Genomic DNA, 22,413 nt, shown 5'->3' on the forward strand with positions numbered 1-22,413 from the left:
ACCCTCCACTTTTTTATTTTTCTATCTGTGTATCTTTGTTTAGCTCCAACTCATTCAAAAAAATTGAGCTTCCAAAGATCAGCTGATGCCTGATTTCAAAACCTCAACTTAACTAAAAATAAGTAAATAAATAGATAAATAACAAGGCAATGCACAAAGTGATCCAGTTCACATTACACTTTATGAAAGTCAATTCTACACACTTGGAATTGTAGATCATAAATATTTCTCTACACATTGTGCCACAAAACCCCAGCAACTAGATGGAAGCGACACCTCGGACAGATACAATCACTGGAATGCAGCTGCACAACCACAATCACTCTTAAATGATCCCAGATTTAATTTTTTTTGCTTCATTTGGCCAAATGTTAAATACCGATGTAACCAAATACATCTACACATTAACCTCCATTCTGCACCACACATTACATGCACAGAATAACCCAATCACAGCTCATAAGGCATTACTCCAAATTCAAAGTTTACACAAGTTGTTTAGTTGGACTGATCGATGCTCCGTAAGCCTCTCTCTACACATTACATTAGGACATCAGTTGTTTTCTTCTGTAGTAGAACTCACAGTCTAACATGGCCTTCAATGAACTTGACTACATGGGAATTTATTGTGAATATAATATCCAGAACTATGGTGATAATCACATCGGGTTCCAACTTACTTGCATTACTGCCACAATCCAAAATATGAATTATTGCTGTGCATGCAAAAGTAGCCATCCTCTCAAAAAAATGAAGATCACAGGGTCATGAGTAAATAATTTACTTGTCAGTGTCAATGTTAGGATTAAGCCAAAATTCACTTTTTGCTCACAACAAATCCTTCTGGTCAGAGAGGCAAAAAAAGAAGAGAAGTAAGAAATGCACTTGTTTAGAGGGAGAATGAGGGAGAAACAGAAATAAAAACTCCTGTTTTGTCTTTGTGTTCCATGATGAGGTTGAGCCAAAAAGTCAGTTCGTTGTTAGGCTTCACTGAAGTCTGACGAGCAGCTATTAAAAAGGCAACCAGCAGCCGTCACTTTCTGCCTCCCGCTGCTGACTTTCGGCCGAGCTCCCTGGCTCGCTCGGTGGCAGATTCCACGGCACTCATGGTCGTTGCCCTCATGCCGCCTTGTTCCAGGGCGTGAAGCCCGTAAATGGTCGTCCCGCCTGGCGTGCAGACCTCGGAGCGAAGCTGAGCCGGATGCTTCCCAGAGTCACGTAACAATCTCCCAGCACCCTGCAGCACATGGCAGCAAAATTAAATGAACGAGGGTGGTGATGGCATCAGTGATGAGTTACCACAGCAAATACATGTATTTTCAGTCTCTGGATTATGATAAAGCACCTGCGTTAAATCAGTGACTGCAAACTGTTTGAGGCTTTCTGTTCAACTTCAGCTTATAAAATGTGGCCCCTGAGAAAGCACAAAGACTGATTTCGAGGTAGTGTTACCCCTTCCACCACTATCCATTTTATTCATTCTCCTTTTTATCTGCCTCATGCCAAAAAAAAAAATCTATTAAAATAATAATAATTTAAAAAAAAAAAATACATGTTGACAAACAACAAAACACACACAAACACTGTAAAACTGACCAGAACAGTCTGCGATGCGATGCTTTGGGCCAGAGCACTCGGCATGCCCATTTTCACAGCTCCTTCTGCCAGCGCCTCAGCAAACAGATACACCTGCACAGAAGAGTCACATGCATCAGAATATTAAAAAGGTGAGCACGGTCCAGTTTTTCTGCTGCATAACAAAAACAAGCAATATATCTGCAGAGGTTGACATGCATTGTCATTGGTAAGTTGCAGACGGCCAACGGTTTTCTTTGATTTCCTTTTTAATTTTTTATATTTTAGGTCCTTGAGCCTTTGTAGTGTGTCATTCTAAACCTCTCTTCCCATTATTTCCTACTGGCAGTTTTAAAATAAAAAGCACAAAATGTCCCAAAACATAATCCATGTGATATATTAAATGGTTAATATTTGTATTTTTTTGGTTAGTTGGTGCTGACTGGGTCTGTATTTCCACTGTGGCACAATAGCCAGTACAATGAGCTCTTGGTTAGTTTTAAGGTTAATATATGTCTTTGTAACTTTGTCTTTGACCATGTATATTCTCTGTATCACATTTATAAAGTTTATATTTGTATTCTGTACAAGTCTCTGTAAAATGTATAAATGAAGGCCCTAGTTTATAGAATTTCATTGAAACATATATTAAATACACATACACAAAAATGTTCCTGTCAAAGCTCCATTCATATTTTGTGGTATCCTAATATAATGCAGGTTTTTCATATCGTTCTGCTCAACAAAGCACGGCCACCAAACAATAACATCCATTTGGTAATAATAAGATCAGATCTGCGGTTCACTGTGATTACGTAACACAGGCAGCATTCAAGTCTCTGCAAGTTGATTTCTGTACAACAGTGAAAGGAGTTCAAACCAGAAGCCATCTGCAAAAATCTAATTGACTACAGCTTGCTTTAAGAAATAGCTGGAATGTCAATGATCTGTGATTTGTAGTAATGTCTGGGCTACAGCATGTATTAATTATTTATTAAAATCAATAAAAAAAATTTCTGTCACTCTAACTTGAGAATTAAACTATTGAGCTGAATTATAAATCGACTGTACTGAAGTCAGTTCCTGCAAAATAAAACAAAAGCTCACTCACAAAAGCGACTCCACTCCCGCTGAGTCCAGTATGGATGTCAATCCAGGTCTCAGGTCCCTCCTCCACCAAACCACAACGATGCAACAAGGAGCGAAGCAGAGCTCCATCCTCCTGTTTTGCATGGGTTCCCCGTGCAAACAGCAGAGCCCCTTCCTGTACCATACACGGCAGATTTGGCATCAGCCGGATGACGACTGAATTCTCTGGAAGGAGCTTCGAACCCCAAAGACAGAGAGGAAGGTGAGAAGACCACTCATCATCACAGAACTGGCCTCCTGTTTGAACACTGTTGCATTTCGGCTTTGGCGCTCACCTCCTCTAACGTTGCCAGCGTCACTCCTGCCGCAACAGACACAACTGTGTGTCTGTCAGTGATGTGCGGTGAGATCTCATTGAGAACCAGTGGAACCAGGTGAGGTTTGACTGCCACAAAGACCACATCTGAACCACACACCACCTCTATGTTGGAGTGAGTGACAGCAATCCCCAGCTCCTGAAAGCAAGTGGAGGAGATGTTACTGACCCACATGTAGACACATTCTCACACAATGAACCCACACACAGGTAAGATAAACCAACAGATCACCTTGCATTATTATTTCTTAAGAAATAAAGGAAACACAGTATCCAAGTACAGGACAACTATGAGCCCAGCAGGTGTCGGTGGTCATTTTGCAGACACTTTGTACATTAGAATAAGTAAATTTTGACAGTAAATATGTTAATATGTGTGCACAAATTAGTTAATTCCCTCATGTCCTAATCAGTAATTGTTTAAATCTTGAAATAGTAGTGATGGGTGTAAGAAACTTGTTTCACTCAAGTGTACTCATTCAGTACTGTTGTTTGGAAAACCATGTGAAAGATGACAGACGAAGCATCAAACAACGCCAGTGCTTCAAAACGTGCTTCATTCACTGTGAAAGATTTCAAACATTCACAGCTGAACAACACAGTGATGTTACACTGGTGGTAAAACAGGAGAGTAACTGAGAAACATGGTGATGTACACTTGAATGTGCCAATGAGAACATATGATATGAGATATATAAGCCTTTTTTAGAATGAGTTTAGTAACTGCTACACTTCTGAACAAGAGTGCTACAGATTTAATAAATAACACAGAAGCTTCTTGGATTCTTATGGCACGCATAAAAGATGTTGTGGTGCCGTGGCTCCTCTTTGAAGAGCTACTGTTCCCTTTTCAAACCACCAGAGGTCACCGTGCTTTCTGGAATTAAGCTGCAAGTCTTTTTCCAGCACAGACAGACAGAAAGGCCCAAAGCTTCTTCCACACATCACTCAGAAATTGTGTCAAGTTACAACCAATAGAAACAAAAGCTGTAGGTTGTTGCTGTTTCAGCCGAGACCTGGTGTTAACATCTGTCTCAGGTGATCTGATCACAAGTGGACAGCTCTAAGTTTATGTGTGAAAACTCCCAAGATACATTCAGGATGCATTTGAGATCCGATCACTCAGACCACAGTCGGAGGTGGTCTAGGCCACATGGGGCCACATTCTTTAAGCAGTGTGAACACAAATGTGTCCTGGCCCTATTGAAGACCTGCCTCCTCTACTGACATCCTCTGCCGCAGTCTGATTAGTCCTGTCAGTTTCATAATGAACCAAAACTATTTCAACATTTCAGATGGCTAAACACTTATTTCACTGTAGAGCTGTGAACAGAGCATTGATTTGCTCAACACCTCCGAACTGCTCTCTCTCTCACTTGCTCTCTCTCACTGACTCACTCAAACACACACACACAGAAGCACATTGACAACGGACCCATCTGTCCACCTGTTTATTTGCATATGAAGTGGGGAAGTGAGATCCAATCACAAGCGGTCACTGGAGACACATTTTAAATCCAGGTGTGAGCAGACGTACTCAGAGCAGTCCAGTGTGATCAGATCACTGAAGACATGCGTTAACACCAGGTCTGAACAGGGTCACTCTCTGGTTCCAGTTTCACCAGTGTGAGGATTTGCAGTTTTTCTCTGTTTTATATTATTGTAAACTGATTATCTGTGGAATTTGGACTGTATGTCGGGTAAAACAAACAATGTCAAGATGGTTTTCACTGTTTTCTGACATTTCATAGACAAAACAATCAAGAAAATAATTTGAAGTTTAATCAGTGAAGATGACAATTAGCTGCTGCCCTAATTTCTGTTTAAACAGCTGGATATAATTTAGCTTTGTTGTGTTAACTTTGACATCTCTTAAATATATTTTACTGGATAGACTGTTTAATGGTGAGAACATTACTTGCAACTGCCTGTGCAGGGGTTAGTAATTCATACATTATAATTGCCATATTATGTGCACACATTTAAATGAATTTAAAAAAAAAACATGACACCTGCAAGACTCTGAGAAAGACAGAGAATCAGAGACAGATCAGCTTTACATTACAACGAGATGGTCAGCACAACAACCATCCATTCACAAGGCACCTGATCAGACCTGGCATTAACATGCATCTTCACTGATCCAGTCACAAGTGGACAGTACGTCTGTTCACACCTGGATTTAAAATGTGAATCAATGCTCTGCTCACAGCTCTACACTGAAATTTAGCCATTTGAAATAGTGAAATAATTTCAGTTCATTGTGAAACCGTGGTACTCATTAGACTGTGGCAGGGGACGTCAGCAGCGTGCTTCAGTGTGGCCAGGATTTGTGTTCACACTGCTAAAATAATGTGTCCCCATGTGGCCCACACCACCTCTGAATGTGGTCTGAGTGATCGGATCTCAAATGCGTCCTGAATGTGTCTTGGGCGTGTTCACACCTGAACTTAGAGCTGTCCACTTGTGATCAGATCACCTGAGACAGGTGTTAACACCAGGTCCGAACAGGGCCTCAGTAACCATGATCCTAACCAAAACTGCTCACTGACCTGCAAGTATAATAAGAAGAAAACGCACCTGAAAGCGTCCCAGGTTCCTGGAGGATGGCGCGCTCACTCTGACATTTACAGGAAGAACATTTCCTGTAGAGGAAACTGGAGTTAGATCCTGAACCTATTACTTCAGATCTCTCTGCCTGCATTACCCATAGTTTTTCTGACTAACCTGACAGGATGCCCTTTGCTATGCCGAAGGCCATGTTCCCTGCACCGATGAAGCCGATTTTCAGCTGTGTCTCCATCTCAGGGTCCATTTTGATCTGGAAACAAATAAAGGCAGAGGAGAAATTAGAGCGAGAACATCAACAAAATATGACAGTTTCACAATTAACTAAAAACTAAAGTTGTGAACCCACAGAACAATGTTTCCCACAGTAACAGAATGACCCAATCTCATGCATATATATCAAGAGTCTGTTATACGCAATAAAACTGCAAAGCAGTTAGAGCTGTAACGATTAGTCAGTTAATCGATTACTTAGTCGACATTCATCTTGATGATGAAGCAAACTTTTTAGTAATTTTTCCGGCAAAGATGACAAAATCTTCTGAAATGTGAGGATTTGATGCTTTTGCTTTATATATATTAAAATAAACTGAATATCTTTAGGTTTTGGATCACTGGTTGAATAAATGAAGCAATTTGAATACATAATTTTGGCATGACGGAAAAAATATCCATCCCTTCAGATGATCAACCATCTATTACCAAGACATTTTTAACAGAAGCAAAAAGGCACTTTTTGTTTTTGTTTTCAAAAAAAAAAAAAAAAAAAAACACATGAAAATATACAGTTTTGGAACTCCACGTGACAAGAAACCACTGGTGCCAATGCATCAACATATGGCAACAGAGAGATGCATTGTGACTGTCCACTTTGTTTGCATGCACACATGAAACCTGATCACTGTGAGAAATCAGGTTACGGCAAGAAATCAGATAATGTTAAATCCTGGTTGACAGTTGGCCAGTAATCAGATTTCTCCCCCTCCCCCCATAACTGCTGCCACAGCCGAGTGTCTGTTGTTTTTGTTTTTTTAACCTTAACCCAGTTAGAGAGTTTACAGAAGCAGCACAGAGACCAGTCAGTCTGACTCTGAATCAGATTTCTCCCTCATTCTCATAACCTGATGTTTCAGAAAGCAGGACACTAGTAAAAGCTGATTGTAATCAGACTTCTGAACTGCATCTGCTGTATACGAAGAGAACGCATCATGAAATCGATATCAGTCAGCTGACAAGAGAATTCAATTAAAAATCCAAAAACATTTGCCGGTTCCAGTTTTTCAAATGTGAGGATTTGCTGCTGATTCCAAACTGAACATAGTTGTAGGCCCTGGTCAGACCTGGTATCTCAGGGAATCCAAATACAAGCGGACAGGTCTAAGCACAGGTGTGAACGCATCCAGGACGCATCCAGGACGCATTTGAGATCCGATCGCTCAAAGCACACGCAGAGGTGGTCTGGATGACCTGTGGCCACATTCAACAGTGTGAACACGAATGTGTCCTGGGACCCATTGGGGGCCCCCTGAGGGCCCCCTCCTCCCTCTCTCTCTCACACACACACAACATAATGACAATAGGCTGGTCTGTCACTGACTGGCAAGAAACATATTTTGCATTTGAAGCGAGGAGGTGAGACCTGATCACAAGTGGTCACTTGAGAAGCTTGTGGAGACGCATTTTAACTTGTGATCGAATCAGATGCAAGTTAATGACAGGTTGGAACCACAGGTGGTCTGGGCCACATTTTTGCAGCAGTGGTAACACAAATGTGCCCTGGGCCACATTGAAGGACTGCCTACTCAACTGACGTCCTCAACCACAGTTTGAAATGGCTAAAACCTTATTTCATTGTGGAGCTCAGCCCCTCCTTGCCCCCCCATCTCACACAAAGCAACAGACTCATCTGTCACCAGCTAGAAACAACGCTTACATGTTTATTTGCATATAGAGCGAGGAAGTGAGATATGATCCCAAGTGACGCACGAGACACGTTAGTCTCGAGTGACCATATCTCATATATATATGCCAGGTGTGAACTGACGTACTTAAGAGGTGTGGACTCGCATGTTAATGCAGGTCTGAACAGGGCCTTTGAGTTTTCAGCTGTTGGTCGTCAAAGCAACTTAAAGATGCCACTCTGGAGCCCCTGCGATGGGCATTTTTCTTTTATACAAACTGACTGAGAAACAACAGCGAAAAAAATACTCATGAGACGCACACCTAAAGATATGGCAATAAAATGTATTTAGATATTAGTACCAGAGTAGTATGTGGTTATATGTTGCTGTAGCAATTACTTGCCGAACTCCCTCTTGAGACCAATTACATTCAAACTTATCATACAAGTCTTGCAATAAATTCTTCCTTTATGAAGATTGTACTGTTGAACTGTTTTAGAGAGGTGCTCATTCAACTTTATGGTTATTCTGGAGGCTGTAGCGTGTGATACAGTTGAATTGATGTTATGTAAAGTAACAGACACAAAATCTCCAGCAACAAATAGTTGATTAATGGATTAGTCTATCAACAGTAATAGGCATCTATTTTGATGTAATCATTTTGTAGAAATGCCAGGCATTCACTGCTTTCAGCTTCTCAAATCTGATTATGAGCCGTTTTTTGTAGCAATTTATGATGTAGAGCTGCAACAATCAGTTGATCAATCAACTATTTTGATAATCGATTAATGTTTCAGTCATACACACTGTACAAATATTCTCAGGTTTGAGCTGTGAGTGATCAGATTCCTGAAATGTATCTATAGTAAACAAAGATCTTGCATTAGTGAACTGAATTTATCCAAAAATAATAATAATAATAATTTTAATTTAAAAAAAAATGTTTTATGTTGCAGCCCTACTATGATGGCACGTGTTATCTTTGGCTGTTGGTCAGACATCTGAATATGTCGAACTGGACTCTATGAAACAGTGATGGGCATTTTTCCACTATTGATTCATTTGGAATGACAACAAATAACATTCAACTGCACCACAACCTGCAGCCTCCAAGATGAACACAAAGTTGAATTGGCTCCTTTTCCACCCAAACACAATGCAGGGCTGCTCTGTTAGATTGCATTAGCTTTGACTGATAAACTGTCCATTCACACTAGGACACACAGCTGGCGAACGAATGCATGCATCTAGACAACACAGGAAAGAAATGAAATCACAACTAGGGTCTAATGACAGACGACACCGCATCCACTTCGTCACCCCTACAATTAAATCCAGGTTCTGAGTGGTATTGTCCGGGCAGGGCTGCGGCCAGTGCAGCATCGATGCTTCTCCGTCCGAGTCTTCAGTCACTTCATCATTTCTGTCAGAGTTCACCCCAGCTCCGACAAGAGGGTGTCTGGACTCCATAATAGCGATCATTGTCTTTTCGTACCGCCACCAGCCCTGTATCTTGGTCGGGGCCGGGGAGTGGGGCTCCCTCTTGCACTTGTAGTACGCACTTTTCAGAAGTTTCCAGCGAAACTTTAGCTGGTCCACGGATCTGTGATAGCCAGCCGCTGTCATTCTCCTGTGCGCCACCTTGAAGAGTTTGTTATTCCGCACTTTCCTCCCGTCTAAGCATTTCTTCATGTCCAGCTCCTTCAGGATTTCGAGAAATAACTCTGTCTCCTTCACGTCCCAATTCTGCTTTTTGATACCAGAGTCGTCCATTGTTGTGGCAAAGCTGCCCGGCTAGCCCAACGGTAGATTCCTCACACGGCTAGGTGGCTAATTAGCATGTCTGATTTGGCAGGGCCGGAGCCGTGCAGCTGCTAGCTAAAAGATCTTAGCTGTAATTAACCCACGGGTCGTGAAAACCGTGCCCGTGTAATGTTCAAATCCTCTCGTCATAAACCACGATAGCCGAAAACTAGCCCCGCTGCTGGTATCTAGCTAGCGACAGCGAGAAAATAATCCAGGACAGATTAGATTAGAAATACAATGCACGTGTTTCTTGTTGACTGGACAACCATAAAGTAACACGGAGTGACATAAACACGGTCCGACGCCGCGAAACAACACCGACTAACGTTGGCGGTTGGTAGGATATTTATTCACCTGATGTGTTTCAGATATGCAGATGTCCGACGCTTTGTAAATCTCAAAGGGCAGTTTTAATATTAACCGTCGGGTTCACCCACAGCATCCACAAACCAACCGGCTGAGTGCGAAGGAACTATCGGTGGGTTTGTTTTGTTTTTTTTTAACGTGTCCAACGGTGCGTCAGGTGGGCGGAGCCTTCAGAATCATAACCCGCGCCGTTCCCTTTTCAGCGGGGATATAAATCGAACACACCGACCGCTACGTGTGATTCCATTGGCTGCCTCCGCGTCGTTCAGGGCGGAGAGAAGGTGGACGAAAAAAAATTTAGCTGTCATTTCAATCAGCTGTGTGAGGGAGAAGTTCTCTTGCCGCCGTGCAAACGACCATCCTGCAACATTAAACGACAGGTACATGTTTCAGGAATATTTATTTTTTTCTGAATCTAATCCAGCCTGCGGAGAAAGGCGAGTTAATTCATCTTCAGGTATTTTACTCGCATATATGTCTGTAAAAAGTTGGCGCTGAGTGTTTTGAATGTGTTTTTTCTTGTTTCCCATTCTCCCTTTGGGCACTGTGCAGTTCGCTTTCTTCTGCTTAAATTAATATGGAAACAAAAATCTTAAGATCTTCCGACACATGCGCACTTGCCTGATGCCAGTTTTTTTTTTGTTTTTTTTTAACTAATTTCGTTACATTTTTCATTTTCATTATTAAATGGGAAATTCCGATGGTGCGTGAACGCTGCCTTTATGCTTTTTAAATTGGATGCAGCCTCAGGAGGGCTTGTGCAGCAGTGCAGACATGCCTGGGCAAGCCCCAGTGTGGTGCTCGTTCAAATGAATGAAAAACTGAATGGATGGATGAACGGCTATGCCCAGCTCTCCCCAGCTTAGAAGACAGCACAAACTTCAGATAAGCAATATCTAAAATGCAACACATACTTTTAAAAATAATAATCAAAACACATAGACTCTGATGATGTCGCCATCTAGTGATCTCCTTTGGTCATTTCACAGTTCCCCTCCAGTTCTTTTCATTCACCTGTGCTCACCTTGAATCTGAGTTTAACATGTACACAAGTTCTGTGTTACACTCAAGGTAAAAGTATTTACAGCCTGGAAACAGGAGATATGTTGTTGCAAATGTGGATTATTTGATGTAGATCACTCACATATTTTAGGAAAAGTCAGAAAATACAGTAACTGTTTGGAGAAATTGTAAAGTGCTACAACAACTACTAGAATATAAGGTCCAATTGCTAACCATTTAACAATGAATCCATCAACAGGACTGAATGAACGACAGAAAAATATATAAAATCAATTACCATATTTCTTTGCAATTTATTGTTGTTAAGCTCACCTTTGATTTCAACATGTTTTCTCATCTTTTCCTCCTCCAGACATGGGCCGTGTCCTGATGCATCGCCACCAGTATCTCCTGCTGATCATCACTCTGGCCTGTCAGTGTCCTGCAGTCAGCGGGCTGTTTGAGTGGCTGAGGCAGGCGGAGGCTCCTCCAGCTGCAGCAGCTCCACCGCCAGCAGCTGTGGCTCCGGCACTTCTTACAAAGGATGCTCAGTTTGAAATGACTACTGCGGATGAGAAGTTTTTGGCCGAGGCAAAGCAGATGGAGCTCAGCCCGCTGGACAGCTGTCATCACAGGGTAACAATTGCACCTTACGCTCATTGATCTGCCAATCGTTTTTGTGACTGGCAAGAATCAGGAAGTAAAAAAAATATATCCATCAATTTCACCAAATGTCTTGCCAGTTAATTAATCAACAAACTGCTGTAAAGCTTTTCCCGTCTTTGATATCAAGTGCTGGTACACGTCCATTGGTTCGTCTGTCACATGTGAAAACGGTGTTGTCCTGTGCTAGGTGGTCGCCCGGCTGAAGGCGAGCTGTGAAAGCCTCTCAGAGGAGCAGCTTGCAAAGCTCGGAGTGGTACTGTTTAACTGCCAGGCGGAGATCGAGGGGCGGCGGACCTACACATGTACAGACGAGATGGTAAGCAAAAATTTACACTGCAAAATGTTTTTTTTTAATTTTAATAATATTCATGTTATTTTCCCCAGATGATGTCTCTTTAATTAAAATTTGATGTTTCAGTCTCTTAAAGAGTGCACAGCAGACATGGACTCAGACACGTGGAATGCTTACCACATAGTGAGCAACCGAGCTCGCTCCGTCTGCTACGCAACACGCCAGCAGCTCTTCCGGCGCAGAGCAGAGCACACAGTCAACGCTCTCATCTCCACAGCCACCAGCCAGCTGGATGCCATGAAGGACCTGAAGGTGCAGTTGGATTATACATCTTTTCAGCCTCAGATGCACAGTTTGTCATCTGATTATTTGGCTTTTAATTGTGTTGTGTTTTTAAAAAAAACAAAAAAAAACAGGAGGGCCAGCTGGAGCTGCGGGAAATGACGGCAGCCTCTTTGGACAAGCTGCTGGAGGGCCACAGTGCTCTGCAGGCCCAGCAGGGTAAACTGTATGAAGGCCAGGGGCAAATGGAGAATTCACTGAAAGACAACCTGGAGCGTCTGGGTCAGGAGAAGGCCCTCATTGCCTCTGGACAGGAGCTGGTAGCCCAGCTCATTCAGGGCATCACAAAGAGAATGGGTGAGCGCTGTCATGCTATTGGACTAGAGGCGCGCCGTGTGAACTGAGCTGATGTCTCAGTCGTCCAGTCTGAAATCATATTTATCTTCCTGTCCTTTTAGAGAACGTGAGTGAGCACCTGCAGGTACAAGGCTCTGAGGTGCAGGACAACCACAAGGCCATTGTGAGGGACCTCGCAGATGTCAGACACCAAGCTCAAGACATCTACCAAAAAATTGGTACTAAAACCAGAGCATCACAATCTACAGCCATCACATCATTTCTAAATTTGTAGCTAATATCAGCGCTGTCTTCCCCTGCACCTGTGGCTGATCAGACCACAGTATGATCGAGTTTCTGCAGTACCAGGACCAGACCTCCCAGTACTACACCGACCTGATGAACAAACTGGAGCGCATGAACAGCACACTGGGATTCATGCTGCACTACATCGACAACATGCAGAGCCGGATGGAGGAGAGGCTTCACATGATCCAGGGCTACCTCGGCTGGGCAGGTGAGACTCACACCAACAGTGCAACAGCAAAGTTTGTTCACCTATCTATAGTTTATACCTTTTTTTTTTTTTTTTAAACTTTGCTAAAAATGGATTTAAAAATGTCAGAAATGTTATGTTTCTTTCCTCAGAAACGCAGCAGAGGTGAAAATATTGTGGGAAGTAAATATGAGAGATTTTCATGGATCAGTGGCTCTTTCCTTTGTGCTTCTTGTGCTACCAGGTTTGAGCCTGACGGCCATGTGGACATGTGTTTCTCATACGGGCTACTTCGTGCTGTGCGCGGTGCTGCTGACGTTCCTGCGCTGTCCAGGTTTCTCTCGAGCGATGCTGCTGCTCACTGTGCCTCTCAACGCAGTGGCCGAGATCAACCAGCAGCCAGCGCTGGATCTCACCAGCCTCAGCCTGCTGCTGCTCACTCTGTCTCTGGGTATGGACCCAAAGCTACTCACAAGGCAAATACAATGCCTCCATTATTCTCAGGCACTGGTCACGGTGTTTTCTTCCATGTGTGCAGGTCACTGGTTTGTGAACCGGTTGTGGGCGTGCCTCCAGATCAGAGGAAAGCCAACTGTCCCGCTGGCACTGGCCCCATGTGACATCGTGAAGCCACAGAAGCAGCCACTTTCATCCTGCCACTCTTATCCACCGTCCTCTACACCGCAGAAGTGAGTCTGCAGACGAGGCTGCAACTGATGACCATTCTCATTTCACCTGACGATTCTTCTTCTGGTTGATTTTGTCTATGAAATGTCTGAAAATTGTTTAAAATGCCTGGTATCATTTCAGTCTAGAACCCAAAAATGTTTGATTTACAATGGATTATAAACAGAAAATTACATTTAAGATGCAGGTACTAGCTTTGTATTATTAAAATTGACTCAGACCATTAATCACGTCAATCAAAATAATAATAATAATTTTCTATTGAGCAACTATACAACTGACACCTCAGCAGGGCTGATAAGAACTTGTAGCAACTGAAAATTTGGTGTAGTTGTGTAAAGCGAATGAACAAAAGATAAATTATGGCAAAGCTCTGATTCAATTAATTATTATTCCTTTAAACATATTAGATTTTTTTAAAATTATTATTCTAAAAAGTATATGTTGCATTATTAGCAGTGCAGGAGATAAATGCTCTTAATCCTTTGTACTTGGTGTATTTGATGCAGTGTTACTCTTTTATCCTCAGAGATGAAAAGGACGGCTACATGGAGCAAGATGACATGCTGAATGAGGACAGCTTCATATCAGGTGTGCATTATATACATCATATACTGTACCTCAACAGAGAAATGTTTTAGAAATAACTCCATTGGAGTTTAACTGCATGATTGCTCTCATTTATCTCTCTGTAAGCAGGTGACCTTGGTGTATTAGCAGTTTCTCCCCCTCACAGGAAGCTGTTGCCAGAGTCCAGGTTTATGCCAGTGACCAGCACAACCACTCACTCCACTCCAAGGCTGATTAAACAGCCAGTCCTCTCAGCGGTGAGGAAAAAAAACTCAATGTCCTGGTGTGTGTATATATAAGTCTTAATGAGTCACTCATACATGCAAACAAACCTTGTGGTTTTATTTTGTTTTTAGGCTCTGATTGACGATATACCACTAAGGAACCTGGGAGGAGTTTTTGATGCAGTGAACGACTCGCGTGATTTAATGAATGACTCGCGAAGTGCGAGTCCAACCCCGTCAGTAATTAGCAACAGGTCAGTGTTTTACACTTCAGTCTTAGTCTCAACAGTCTTAAGAAGCTCATCCTGAATTTCAGTTTTTTTCCTGTGCCAGCTCCCTGACAGGACGTCAGCTGTGCAACGGAATCACAAAAACAGGGAAGGCCTGTAAGAAGAGAGCCATGCCGGGACATGAGTACTGCAGAGTCCATGAAGGGGGGCACACCTCCTACGTTCACTCCTGAAATGCTAGACTTCTCTTCTCAGTTCATTTAACTGTTTTCTTTGGCAGAGAGACTTCTCTGCAAAAAAACTCTAATGAAGTGTTACTGTGTCTGTATAGTTAGGTTCTGTCTGCTTTGCTAAACAGGTGCCGTGCTTGCAGATTTTTTTAAATGTATTTTTTACATTTTCAGTGCCATGTTTTTTATGTTCATTTTAAGTTAATAAATTATTTCTTTACCTGTGAATCTGTATTTAAACAAAGCCAAATTTAGTGAGTTGATTTTAGATTTTCTCGTGAAATATGAAAACCTTCAAAAAAAAGATCAGAAAACTCAGCTTGGTACAGGGAACATAGGTATAAAATATTTTTTATTTTGCTCAGTGCCATCATACCGAGTAAAAATCAAGTCACCAGTAAACCACACACCTTAACCTCCCTTCTGGTCATTAAAGTGAATCAAGGCAGAGTCATTCAATTTCCAAAATGCCAACCCTTTCAATACTAACAGTAATTCAGTCATACAACTTTGTATTGCTGAAAAAGGCCTATACTAAGTAAGACAGTTACTGAAATTAAAATTTGTGCCAGCACCTGGATTCCAAGATTGAAGCAGTCAATTAAAATGATTAACACTGCCTACAAGTACAAGAGGTTGCTTATTATACCCAAAGAGAAACAAGTCTGCAGCACCATAATACATTATGGTGCTGCAGACATTAGTTGAAGGTGAGACATAAAGTCCAGCTCACTGACTGCAAAGACAGGAGTCACACAGCCTCAATTTTCTTCCAGCTCGCTCTCTCGGCCATCACCATCATCTTCTCCTCCATCAGAACAGGTGGCGGAATGAGACTTTGTGCCAACTTGTGAAGCTGAGTTTTTCACTTGCGGGCAGTGTCATAATTGGCGACAAACCAATCGCAGGTTTCCTTTAAAGCTGCAAGTGAAAACATGAGATATCAGTGAAGACAAACAGCAGATTCAATTACATTTAAATGTAAAAACTCCATCCTAACAGCCATGCTGTAATTTGAGAAGCCAGTCTCACCTTGTTTGAAGGGCGTGAAGGTGAAGTCTGGCAGGTAGCGGCACAGCTTTGCATTGCTGGCTGTCTTTTTGAATTGGCCATCTGCTTTACTGGTGTCATACTACAGGTCCGAGGTGAAGGAAAAAGGAAAACACATGGAACTAATAACAATGATAATATCTTGTTTTTGCATATCGAAGCCCATTTACTACAAAGTGCATAATTGAACTAATTTAAAAAAAAAACAAAAAACAAGTGATTTCCTACCTTTAAGGGCAGTTATTATCATTTATTTCAGTCGTGTCTGAAAATCACAACACAACACACCTTTGCAGCTTATGTAAAAATTCCACAATTTATGCATCTGTTTGATTACGACAAGTTCATGTCACATATTTGATACATTTATTACTCAAGTCTCAGCAGATTTAGTTTTATAGAAGACTGAAATTGGCTAAAACTACTGGCTGCCTAGAAGCCAGTAAATCATTAAAATTCACACCATGTGTGTCAGTTTTTTGTGTCCACAGAGTAAGTTTACAGAATTATTTGAAACACTTCACCAGTGAACTTGCATGATTGAAAGGATACAATAACTTCTCCTTTGAAGCCTAATGCTTCAACAACTGCATCTGCCGCTTCCTTGATGGACACTTCATCTTCCTCTCCGACTGCAACCAACACATACAACACATAATTACGCTTCAGAAAAATTCAGCTTCAGTATCAGTATCATCACTGTGCTGAGTATGACGACTCACCTGAGAGAATGATTGGATCGACCTCTGGGTAGTCTCTCAAGACCCAGAGGAAGAGACGAGCCAAGTCCAAAGAGTAAATGAACTGTCTTCTGGGAGTGCCAGAGCCCCAGACCACCAAGGGCTTCCCCTCCTCTAAACAAAACAACAGGCAGGTGCCCCAAGAAGTTCATCATTTAAATGAATCCATGAAGTCCTACTGTTATTTATGTCTACTCACAGGGATGCATCAGCTCAATACTCATCAAACTGGTGCCCACACTGGCCAGATCAACACTGCATACAACGTCTTCAGTCAATGGCATTTATAAAATGGCAAAAATGCAACTTGTAACACATTTAAAATAATAATTACATTTCCCCTGAGAAAATAAATTTGATTTCATTTATTTATTCAAGCCTCGAAAATCATTAAGGTTTCCCTTGCAATGATGGCGAGATACGCAGAAAAATACACAGGAGGACAGTACTTAGTGAAAGCATTTGCACACTGAGGTGAAGTGGTTTGAGATCATTGTCTTGAATTGCAGTTGTTTGGCCCGTTCCTACTTACCCACCATGTACAAGAATGTGACTTACTTTGAGCAATGTAGGCTTTGTGGATGAGGCCTGGCAGTACATGACCATCCTCAATGCTGAAGTTGTCATGAGGACCAAACACATTGGTGGGAATCACAGCAGTGTAGTACTGCCCATGCTGCTGGAAATACGCCCTGTGAAACATACACAACATAATTCAGCAAACACTTCTAATTCATGTGACTAGACAATTAGATTGATTTATTTGATTTACAGTAAAAAGAACAACTGCTACAGTTCACATACCTGTTGTGAACATCAATCATCCTCTTTGCATAGGCATAGCCAAAGTTCGACTCATGAGGCGGACCATTATGGATCTGGTGCAAAGATAATAAAGGAAAGTTGGTTGGCATTCACTAAACAACACACACGGTGGCAAAGGTCTGAAGTGAAGAGACTCTCACCATGGTTTCATCGATAGGATAAGTGGTCTTATCTGGAAAGATGCAGGTGGATAGGCATGACACCACCTTGACAACACCCACTTCATGTGCTGCCTGCAGCACGTTATCATTGATGTAGACATTGTTCCTCTGGAGGACAATGACATATCATCAAAATCTGAAAACAACTGAATACTGGATAAACATAACAGAATGCTGCAAATGCCTTCCAATTTATTAGCAGTGATAACAGAAGAGCAACTTCCTCATACCCAAAAGTCCAGATTGTATTTCATGTTCTTGAAAAGCCCTCCAACCATAGCAGCCAGGTGGATGACGTGGGTTGGCCGATGTTTCTCAAACACCGCCCGTGTCTCCTCCATGTTCCTGAACAGAGGTCACACACAGCATGAGAACAGTCTCTGAAATGTTTTTGAGTATGTAAGTTTCAAAACATGTGTTTACATATTGGTAGTATTCAGAAGAGGTGTGGCTCTCACATGAGGTTGGCATCTTTGGAGGAGAGGAAAATCCATTCTTCTCCCTCTTTAGCTCCCTTCTCCTCTATGACTATACGGTGTATGGCCCTGCCCACCAAACCGGACCCTCCTGTCACAAGCACCTTCATTGGAGTGGTGTGATCGCCCTGACAGTTCATCTAGAAAAAGCAAGGCATACAAAATGCTTATTGTGGCATAAGAATTGTACATAAATAAACAGGATACAATAATAATAATACTTATGTAATTCCTAGCAAAATAATGAATCAATTAATGTAACCTGGACCCACATTTGTAATATGATCAACCTATGAGACACACGTCCAGGAGCCCCTGACCCCTAGACTGTTAAATATTTCTTGTTTGAAAGTCACACAGCTCAGTTAGAAGACTACAAAACTATGCAAGAAAGACACAAAATGACCATGAAAAGATGCCAAATGACCACAAAGAGACACAAATTGACATCCAGCCAAAGCCTTGACAGAATTCACTTCCAATCAACTTTCTCCTGACAGCCACACCTTATAGTAAAGCTATGTAAACAACCCTTTTTTTGTTTGTTTAATTTTTCATTGTCTGGGTAAGCACGTCAGCATCAGCCACACTCACTAAATGACGTGGCATTTACCTGCTGTCTGTATGTATGTCTGTCTCTGTCTCTCTCTCTCTCTCTCACACACACACACACACACACACACACACACACACACACACACACACACACACAAATATCAATACATATCTATTCATACATACAGATATGATTTTTTTTAACAAGCCATTACAAAACATTGTATTATTACGAAGCAAATCAAACAAGGGAGAATTAAACAAGTCAAGGAAATTGGACGTCTAACTATATCAAGCCTGACTAACCATAACTAACGTACTACAGCTAACTAGCCACAGCATAGTATAGCTAACTAGCTATAGCTTACCTCTGTTTCTGGGTAATGTGTAATGACGATATCCACGGGTCAACATGCTACTTGTCGTCTGCTTGTCTTGATATGTAGTTAACCTGTGTTGTGCTGTGCAATGTTAACCACAGACGCTGACGTTATTAGCCAAAGTTGGTTTTAGCTAGCAGGTAACCGCCGTCACAGTCATTCCTTTCGGCGAGTGTTATGTTAAGGTGGCTAACTAAGCTAACTAAGCGCCAGTGCAGTAAAGTAATGCTAAATCTGAGCTAACGACATTTGTAAAGTGGTTGTTTCTTACCCGTTTGCTGTAAACTGCACAGGCAGGAGAGGGGCCGCTGTCAAGTTAGACTAATATAAAGTCCCGCTTCCGGTTGTGCCCTTAAAATTACACGGAGGTTTCCTGCCGGTTCTGCCGGTTCTGCCGGTTCTTCTTCTTCTTCTTCTTCTTCTTCTTCTTCTGCTGCTGCTGCTGCTGCTGCTGCTGCTGCTGCTGCTGCTGCTGCTGCTTCTTCTTCTTCTTCTTCTTCTGCTGCTGCTGCTGCGGCTGCTTCTTCTTCTTCTTCCTTTTTATGGCGGTTGGCAAACAACTTTTAGGTGCCCAGAGTTAAATTGCAACAATATTTTTTAGCTCAGACTTGATATGCTCTTTTTCCCAATTTGTGCTTGAGGATCTGTTTTTCTTGCCGGTATTGAGGACAATACATAATTACACGCTCCACTGTTTCCTGTAAATTGCAAGATTCACACATCCTGGTTGTATGTTTGCCCAATTGCAAGTGTACTGTTAAGATTAGTATGTCCAAATCTTCACCTCCTTGAGATGATGTCTTCTTCTTTTTTAGTCCTGCTGGTTTCTCTCATTTTCCAACTTTCCTTTGGATATTGTAAAATGTCTGCCTTTAGTTTCCTGTTCCATTCTTCTTGCCATTTCTCCACCATTGTTGATTTAATTATACTTTTAACTTCAGTCTTACTATAATTTACTGCCATGACTTCTATGATTTTTTTGTTGCATCTTTTGCATATTTGTCTGTCAGTTCATTTCCCTCCAGCCCTATGTGAGCTGGAACCCAAATGTCCTTTACAGTAGTTCCTGTTTTTTGTGACTCTAAAGATTGCTTGACATATTTCTAAAACAATGTCCTGTCTAACTTTACTTGGTTTGATGTTTTCTACCCAGCTGAGTGCTGAAAGAATGGCTAAAAGTTCCCCTGCAAATACTGACAAGTTATTGTTGATTCTTTTGTTTGGCATTACATCTAGAGCTGGAATGATTAATGCAATCCCTACTCTATTTAGGCATCATTCTCAGTATCTACTAATTTGGATCTTATCTATATTTTTCTCTTTACTCTGTTCCAAAAGGTGCAAGTCAACCACGGCCGCCTCTAATAACTAAGGTGCACACGACAGAAAGCAACACAGTGGGGCTTAACATTATCTCCCCTGTCATTACTATTTCCTATTGTCCAACCAAAGCTGTTGCACTCTTGTTTCTCTTTCTCTTGGGAAGGCTGTAACACCTTCTGAGTACAATGGTTGTCTTGATGGCCTTTTAAGTTTGCCGAATATATCAATGATATCTGGGCTCTTCTGATTTCTACTGGCATTTCATTCATTTCTCCTTGTAAAGCAGATGCTGGTGTTGTTTTTATTGCACCACAGCAGAGCCTCAGTGCCTTCCCAATCTTCCCAATATGAGCTGCCCAAGTTAGATTTTTGTCAAATACAGATATCTGAAACACTCAACTCTCTCTTCCCATAAAGTTGAATGTTATCCTGGTCCTGTATTTTCCTTTCAGTGAAAAAGACTGCCTTTGTTTTTGACACTAAAAACCTAAAACCCCACTCCTGTATCCACGTTTCTCCTTCCCTTAATTGCCTCTTGTATTTTTTTTTTTTATAAACTGTAAAATCTATATTTCTTCCCCTTTTCCACATAACCCCATCAGCTGCAAATAATGCCACGCCAACAGATTTATCAATCCTACTAAATACTTCATTTATCATAACTGAAAACAGAACTGGACTAACTATACTCCCCTGCGCAGTTCCATTGTTCACTAAATGCTTGGTACTGTACTGTTTCCCTATTCTTACTGATATCAATCTATTTGTTAAAACGTTTTTTTATCCATCTATTCATTCTACCTTTTATTTCCATTTGATATAATTTGATCCTGAACCCTTCCTTCCACATCATATCATATGCCTTCTCAACATCAAACAGTACAGATACTACGCTTTCTTTATTCACTTGAGCTTTTCTAATTTCATTTTCCTAACAAAGAGCTGGATCAGGTGTGCATCTTCCTTTACTAAATCCATTTTGATAATTCTTTAATAATTCATTTATCTCTACATGGCATTTTAGTCTCGTTTACCTTTTTTTTTTCATATCTTTTCCTACATGAGAAGTCAGAGCCATCGGTCTATAACTTTCTGCTAACTGTGGATCCTTTCCTGGCTTAGATATAAGGACAATAACTGATCGCTGGTTTGGTAAACACCCCACTCCTCAAATCGTATTATATAGCTCTAATAATGCTCTTTTACCCCCAATACTTAAATTGTTTATATAAAATTCCACTTCAAATTATAACCTTCAAATTAAACGTTTATTGACAATGTTGTTGACACAAGTTAATATAAATATGTATTTAAACTTAAAGATGCATTTAATAATTATTTTTAATTGATACAAGTTCTAACTTTCACTACAGAATTTCTGGTGTTCGAAGAATGTGTTGATCTTGTCTTTAGTTATCCAATAGGAACTGATATGTAGTTTTTGACAGCTTCTGATTAGGTGGAGGAGCTGTATTTGTATTAGGCCCTCCTACTGTATGATAGGTACATTATTCTTTATTCCTCACTGCCCCTGAGTGGACAGAGAGAGAGTTGCAGCCAGAGGCTTGACTGAGAGGGAACAGCATTTACAGAACCACCATAGTTTATACTTGGCTTCCTGTTCACTAATCATTTGTTTTTCCTGTACTTCTAGTGTTGGTTTTGGTTGAATGTTTTACTTTCATGTTTCAAAGTTGTTTTTCACAGCCTGGTGGAGTTATGTGAGATAAAAAACAGTCTTGTAGGTTCATCATTAAAGCAATAACAGATACATGATCACTTGTTATCACCATTAATTTTTCTTAGGTTCTATATTTATATATTTTCTTTTTTATTGAAAGAAAATTATTTAAATCTATAAAAAGTAATCACTGTTGGTCAAAAGTCAAAACATGAAATAAGCTGCAGGTCTACATTTTACTTAAAAGGATCAATTTAGCAAATTCAGTTTTTCACATTCCACCTCATGCTCGCCATTCCCAGAGTTTGGGCTCCTGTTGGTCCCAGAGTTAAAAAGATGTCTGCTGACTGCAGGGCCTTTTCATACTGGGCCCCCTGCTCTGGAACAACCTCCCTGCTGACTTCCCACCAGAAGTTCGGCCTCAGTCTCAATAAAAAAAGTTAAGTGCAGTATATACAGTACAGGTCATGTTGTCCTGCTGACGATATTACTGTAAACTTTCTGAAAACCGCTGTGTCATTTTAAC

At 41.2% G+C, this 22,413-nt stretch overlaps 3 protein-coding genes across 9 annotated transcripts; 1 reads left to right on the plus strand and 2 right to left on the minus strand.

Annotated features, from left to right (window-relative positions):
- Nucleotides 1-162: 162 nt before the first annotated feature.
- pycr3 (pyrroline-5-carboxylate reductase 3) lies at nucleotides 163-9,803 on the minus strand. Of its 2 annotated transcripts, none has more exons than XM_071486370.1 (7): nucleotides 9,670-9,803; nucleotides 5,768-5,861; nucleotides 5,621-5,685; nucleotides 3,000-3,179; nucleotides 2,687-2,899; nucleotides 1,597-1,689; nucleotides 163-1,237 (listed from the first exon to the last, which is right to left on the minus strand). In XM_071486370.1, the coding sequence occupies exons 2-7, from the start codon at nucleotides 5,853-5,855 to the stop codon at nucleotides 1,034-1,036; spliced, it is 843 nt and encodes a 280-aa protein (XP_071342471.1). In that variant the 5' UTR covers nucleotides 5,856-5,861; nucleotides 9,670-9,803; the 3' UTR covers nucleotides 163-1,033. The 2 variants fall into 2 exon arrangements, with proteins under 2 accessions (XP_071342471.1, XP_071342470.1); XM_071486369.1 differs by having other exon boundaries at nucleotides 8,836-9,785.
- A 97-nt stretch (nucleotides 9,804-9,900) lies between these two features.
- bmb (brambleberry) lies at nucleotides 9,901-14,924 on the plus strand. 5 transcript variants are annotated; one of them, XM_071486362.1, is made up of 13 exons: nucleotides 9,901-10,061; nucleotides 11,057-11,319; nucleotides 11,537-11,665; nucleotides 11,768-11,953; nucleotides 12,058-12,280; nucleotides 12,382-12,498; nucleotides 12,597-12,776; nucleotides 13,000-13,206; nucleotides 13,294-13,444; nucleotides 13,972-14,033; nucleotides 14,139-14,269; nucleotides 14,369-14,490; nucleotides 14,570-14,924. In XM_071486362.1, exons 2-13 carry the CDS (start codon nucleotides 11,059-11,061, stop codon nucleotides 14,697-14,699), a joined length of 1,899 nt encoding a protein of 632 aa, XP_071342463.1. In that variant the 5' UTR covers nucleotides 9,901-10,061; nucleotides 11,057-11,058; the 3' UTR covers nucleotides 14,700-14,924. The 5 variants fall into 5 exon arrangements, with proteins under 5 accessions (XP_071342463.1, XP_071342465.1, XP_071342461.1 ...); XM_071486364.1 differs by having other exon boundaries at nucleotides 14,142-14,269; XM_071486360.1 differs by having other exon boundaries at nucleotides 9,979-10,138.
- Nucleotides 14,925-15,031: 107 nt separating this feature from the next.
- On the minus strand, nucleotides 15,032-19,313 carry LOC139626138 (GDP-L-fucose synthase-like). Of its 2 annotated transcripts, none has more exons than XM_071486371.1 (10): nucleotides 19,155-19,313; nucleotides 17,931-18,088; nucleotides 17,703-17,817; nucleotides 17,452-17,580; nucleotides 17,291-17,364; nucleotides 17,045-17,178; nucleotides 16,469-16,600; nucleotides 16,299-16,378; nucleotides 15,729-15,828; nucleotides 15,032-15,617 (listed from the first exon to the last, which is right to left on the minus strand). In XM_071486371.1, the coding sequence occupies exons 2-10, from the start codon at nucleotides 18,086-18,088 to the stop codon at nucleotides 15,562-15,564; spliced, it is 978 nt and encodes a 325-aa protein (XP_071342472.1). In that variant the 5' UTR covers nucleotides 19,155-19,313; the 3' UTR covers nucleotides 15,032-15,561. The 2 variants fall into 2 exon arrangements, with proteins under 2 accessions (XP_071342472.1, XP_071342473.1); XM_071486372.1 differs by lacking the exon at nucleotides 19,155-19,313 and adding an exon at nucleotides 18,872-18,970.
- Nucleotides 19,314-22,413: the final 3,100 nt, after the last annotated feature.

This window comes from Trachinotus anak, unplaced genomic scaffold, assembly GCF_046630095.1.
Source record: "Trachinotus anak isolate AG129_WGS33_773 ecotype Australia unplaced genomic scaffold, CSIRO_AGI_Tana_v1 ptg000010l, whole genome shotgun sequence".
Lineage (NCBI taxonomy): Eukaryota > Metazoa > Chordata > Actinopteri > Carangiformes > Carangidae > Trachinotus > Trachinotus anak.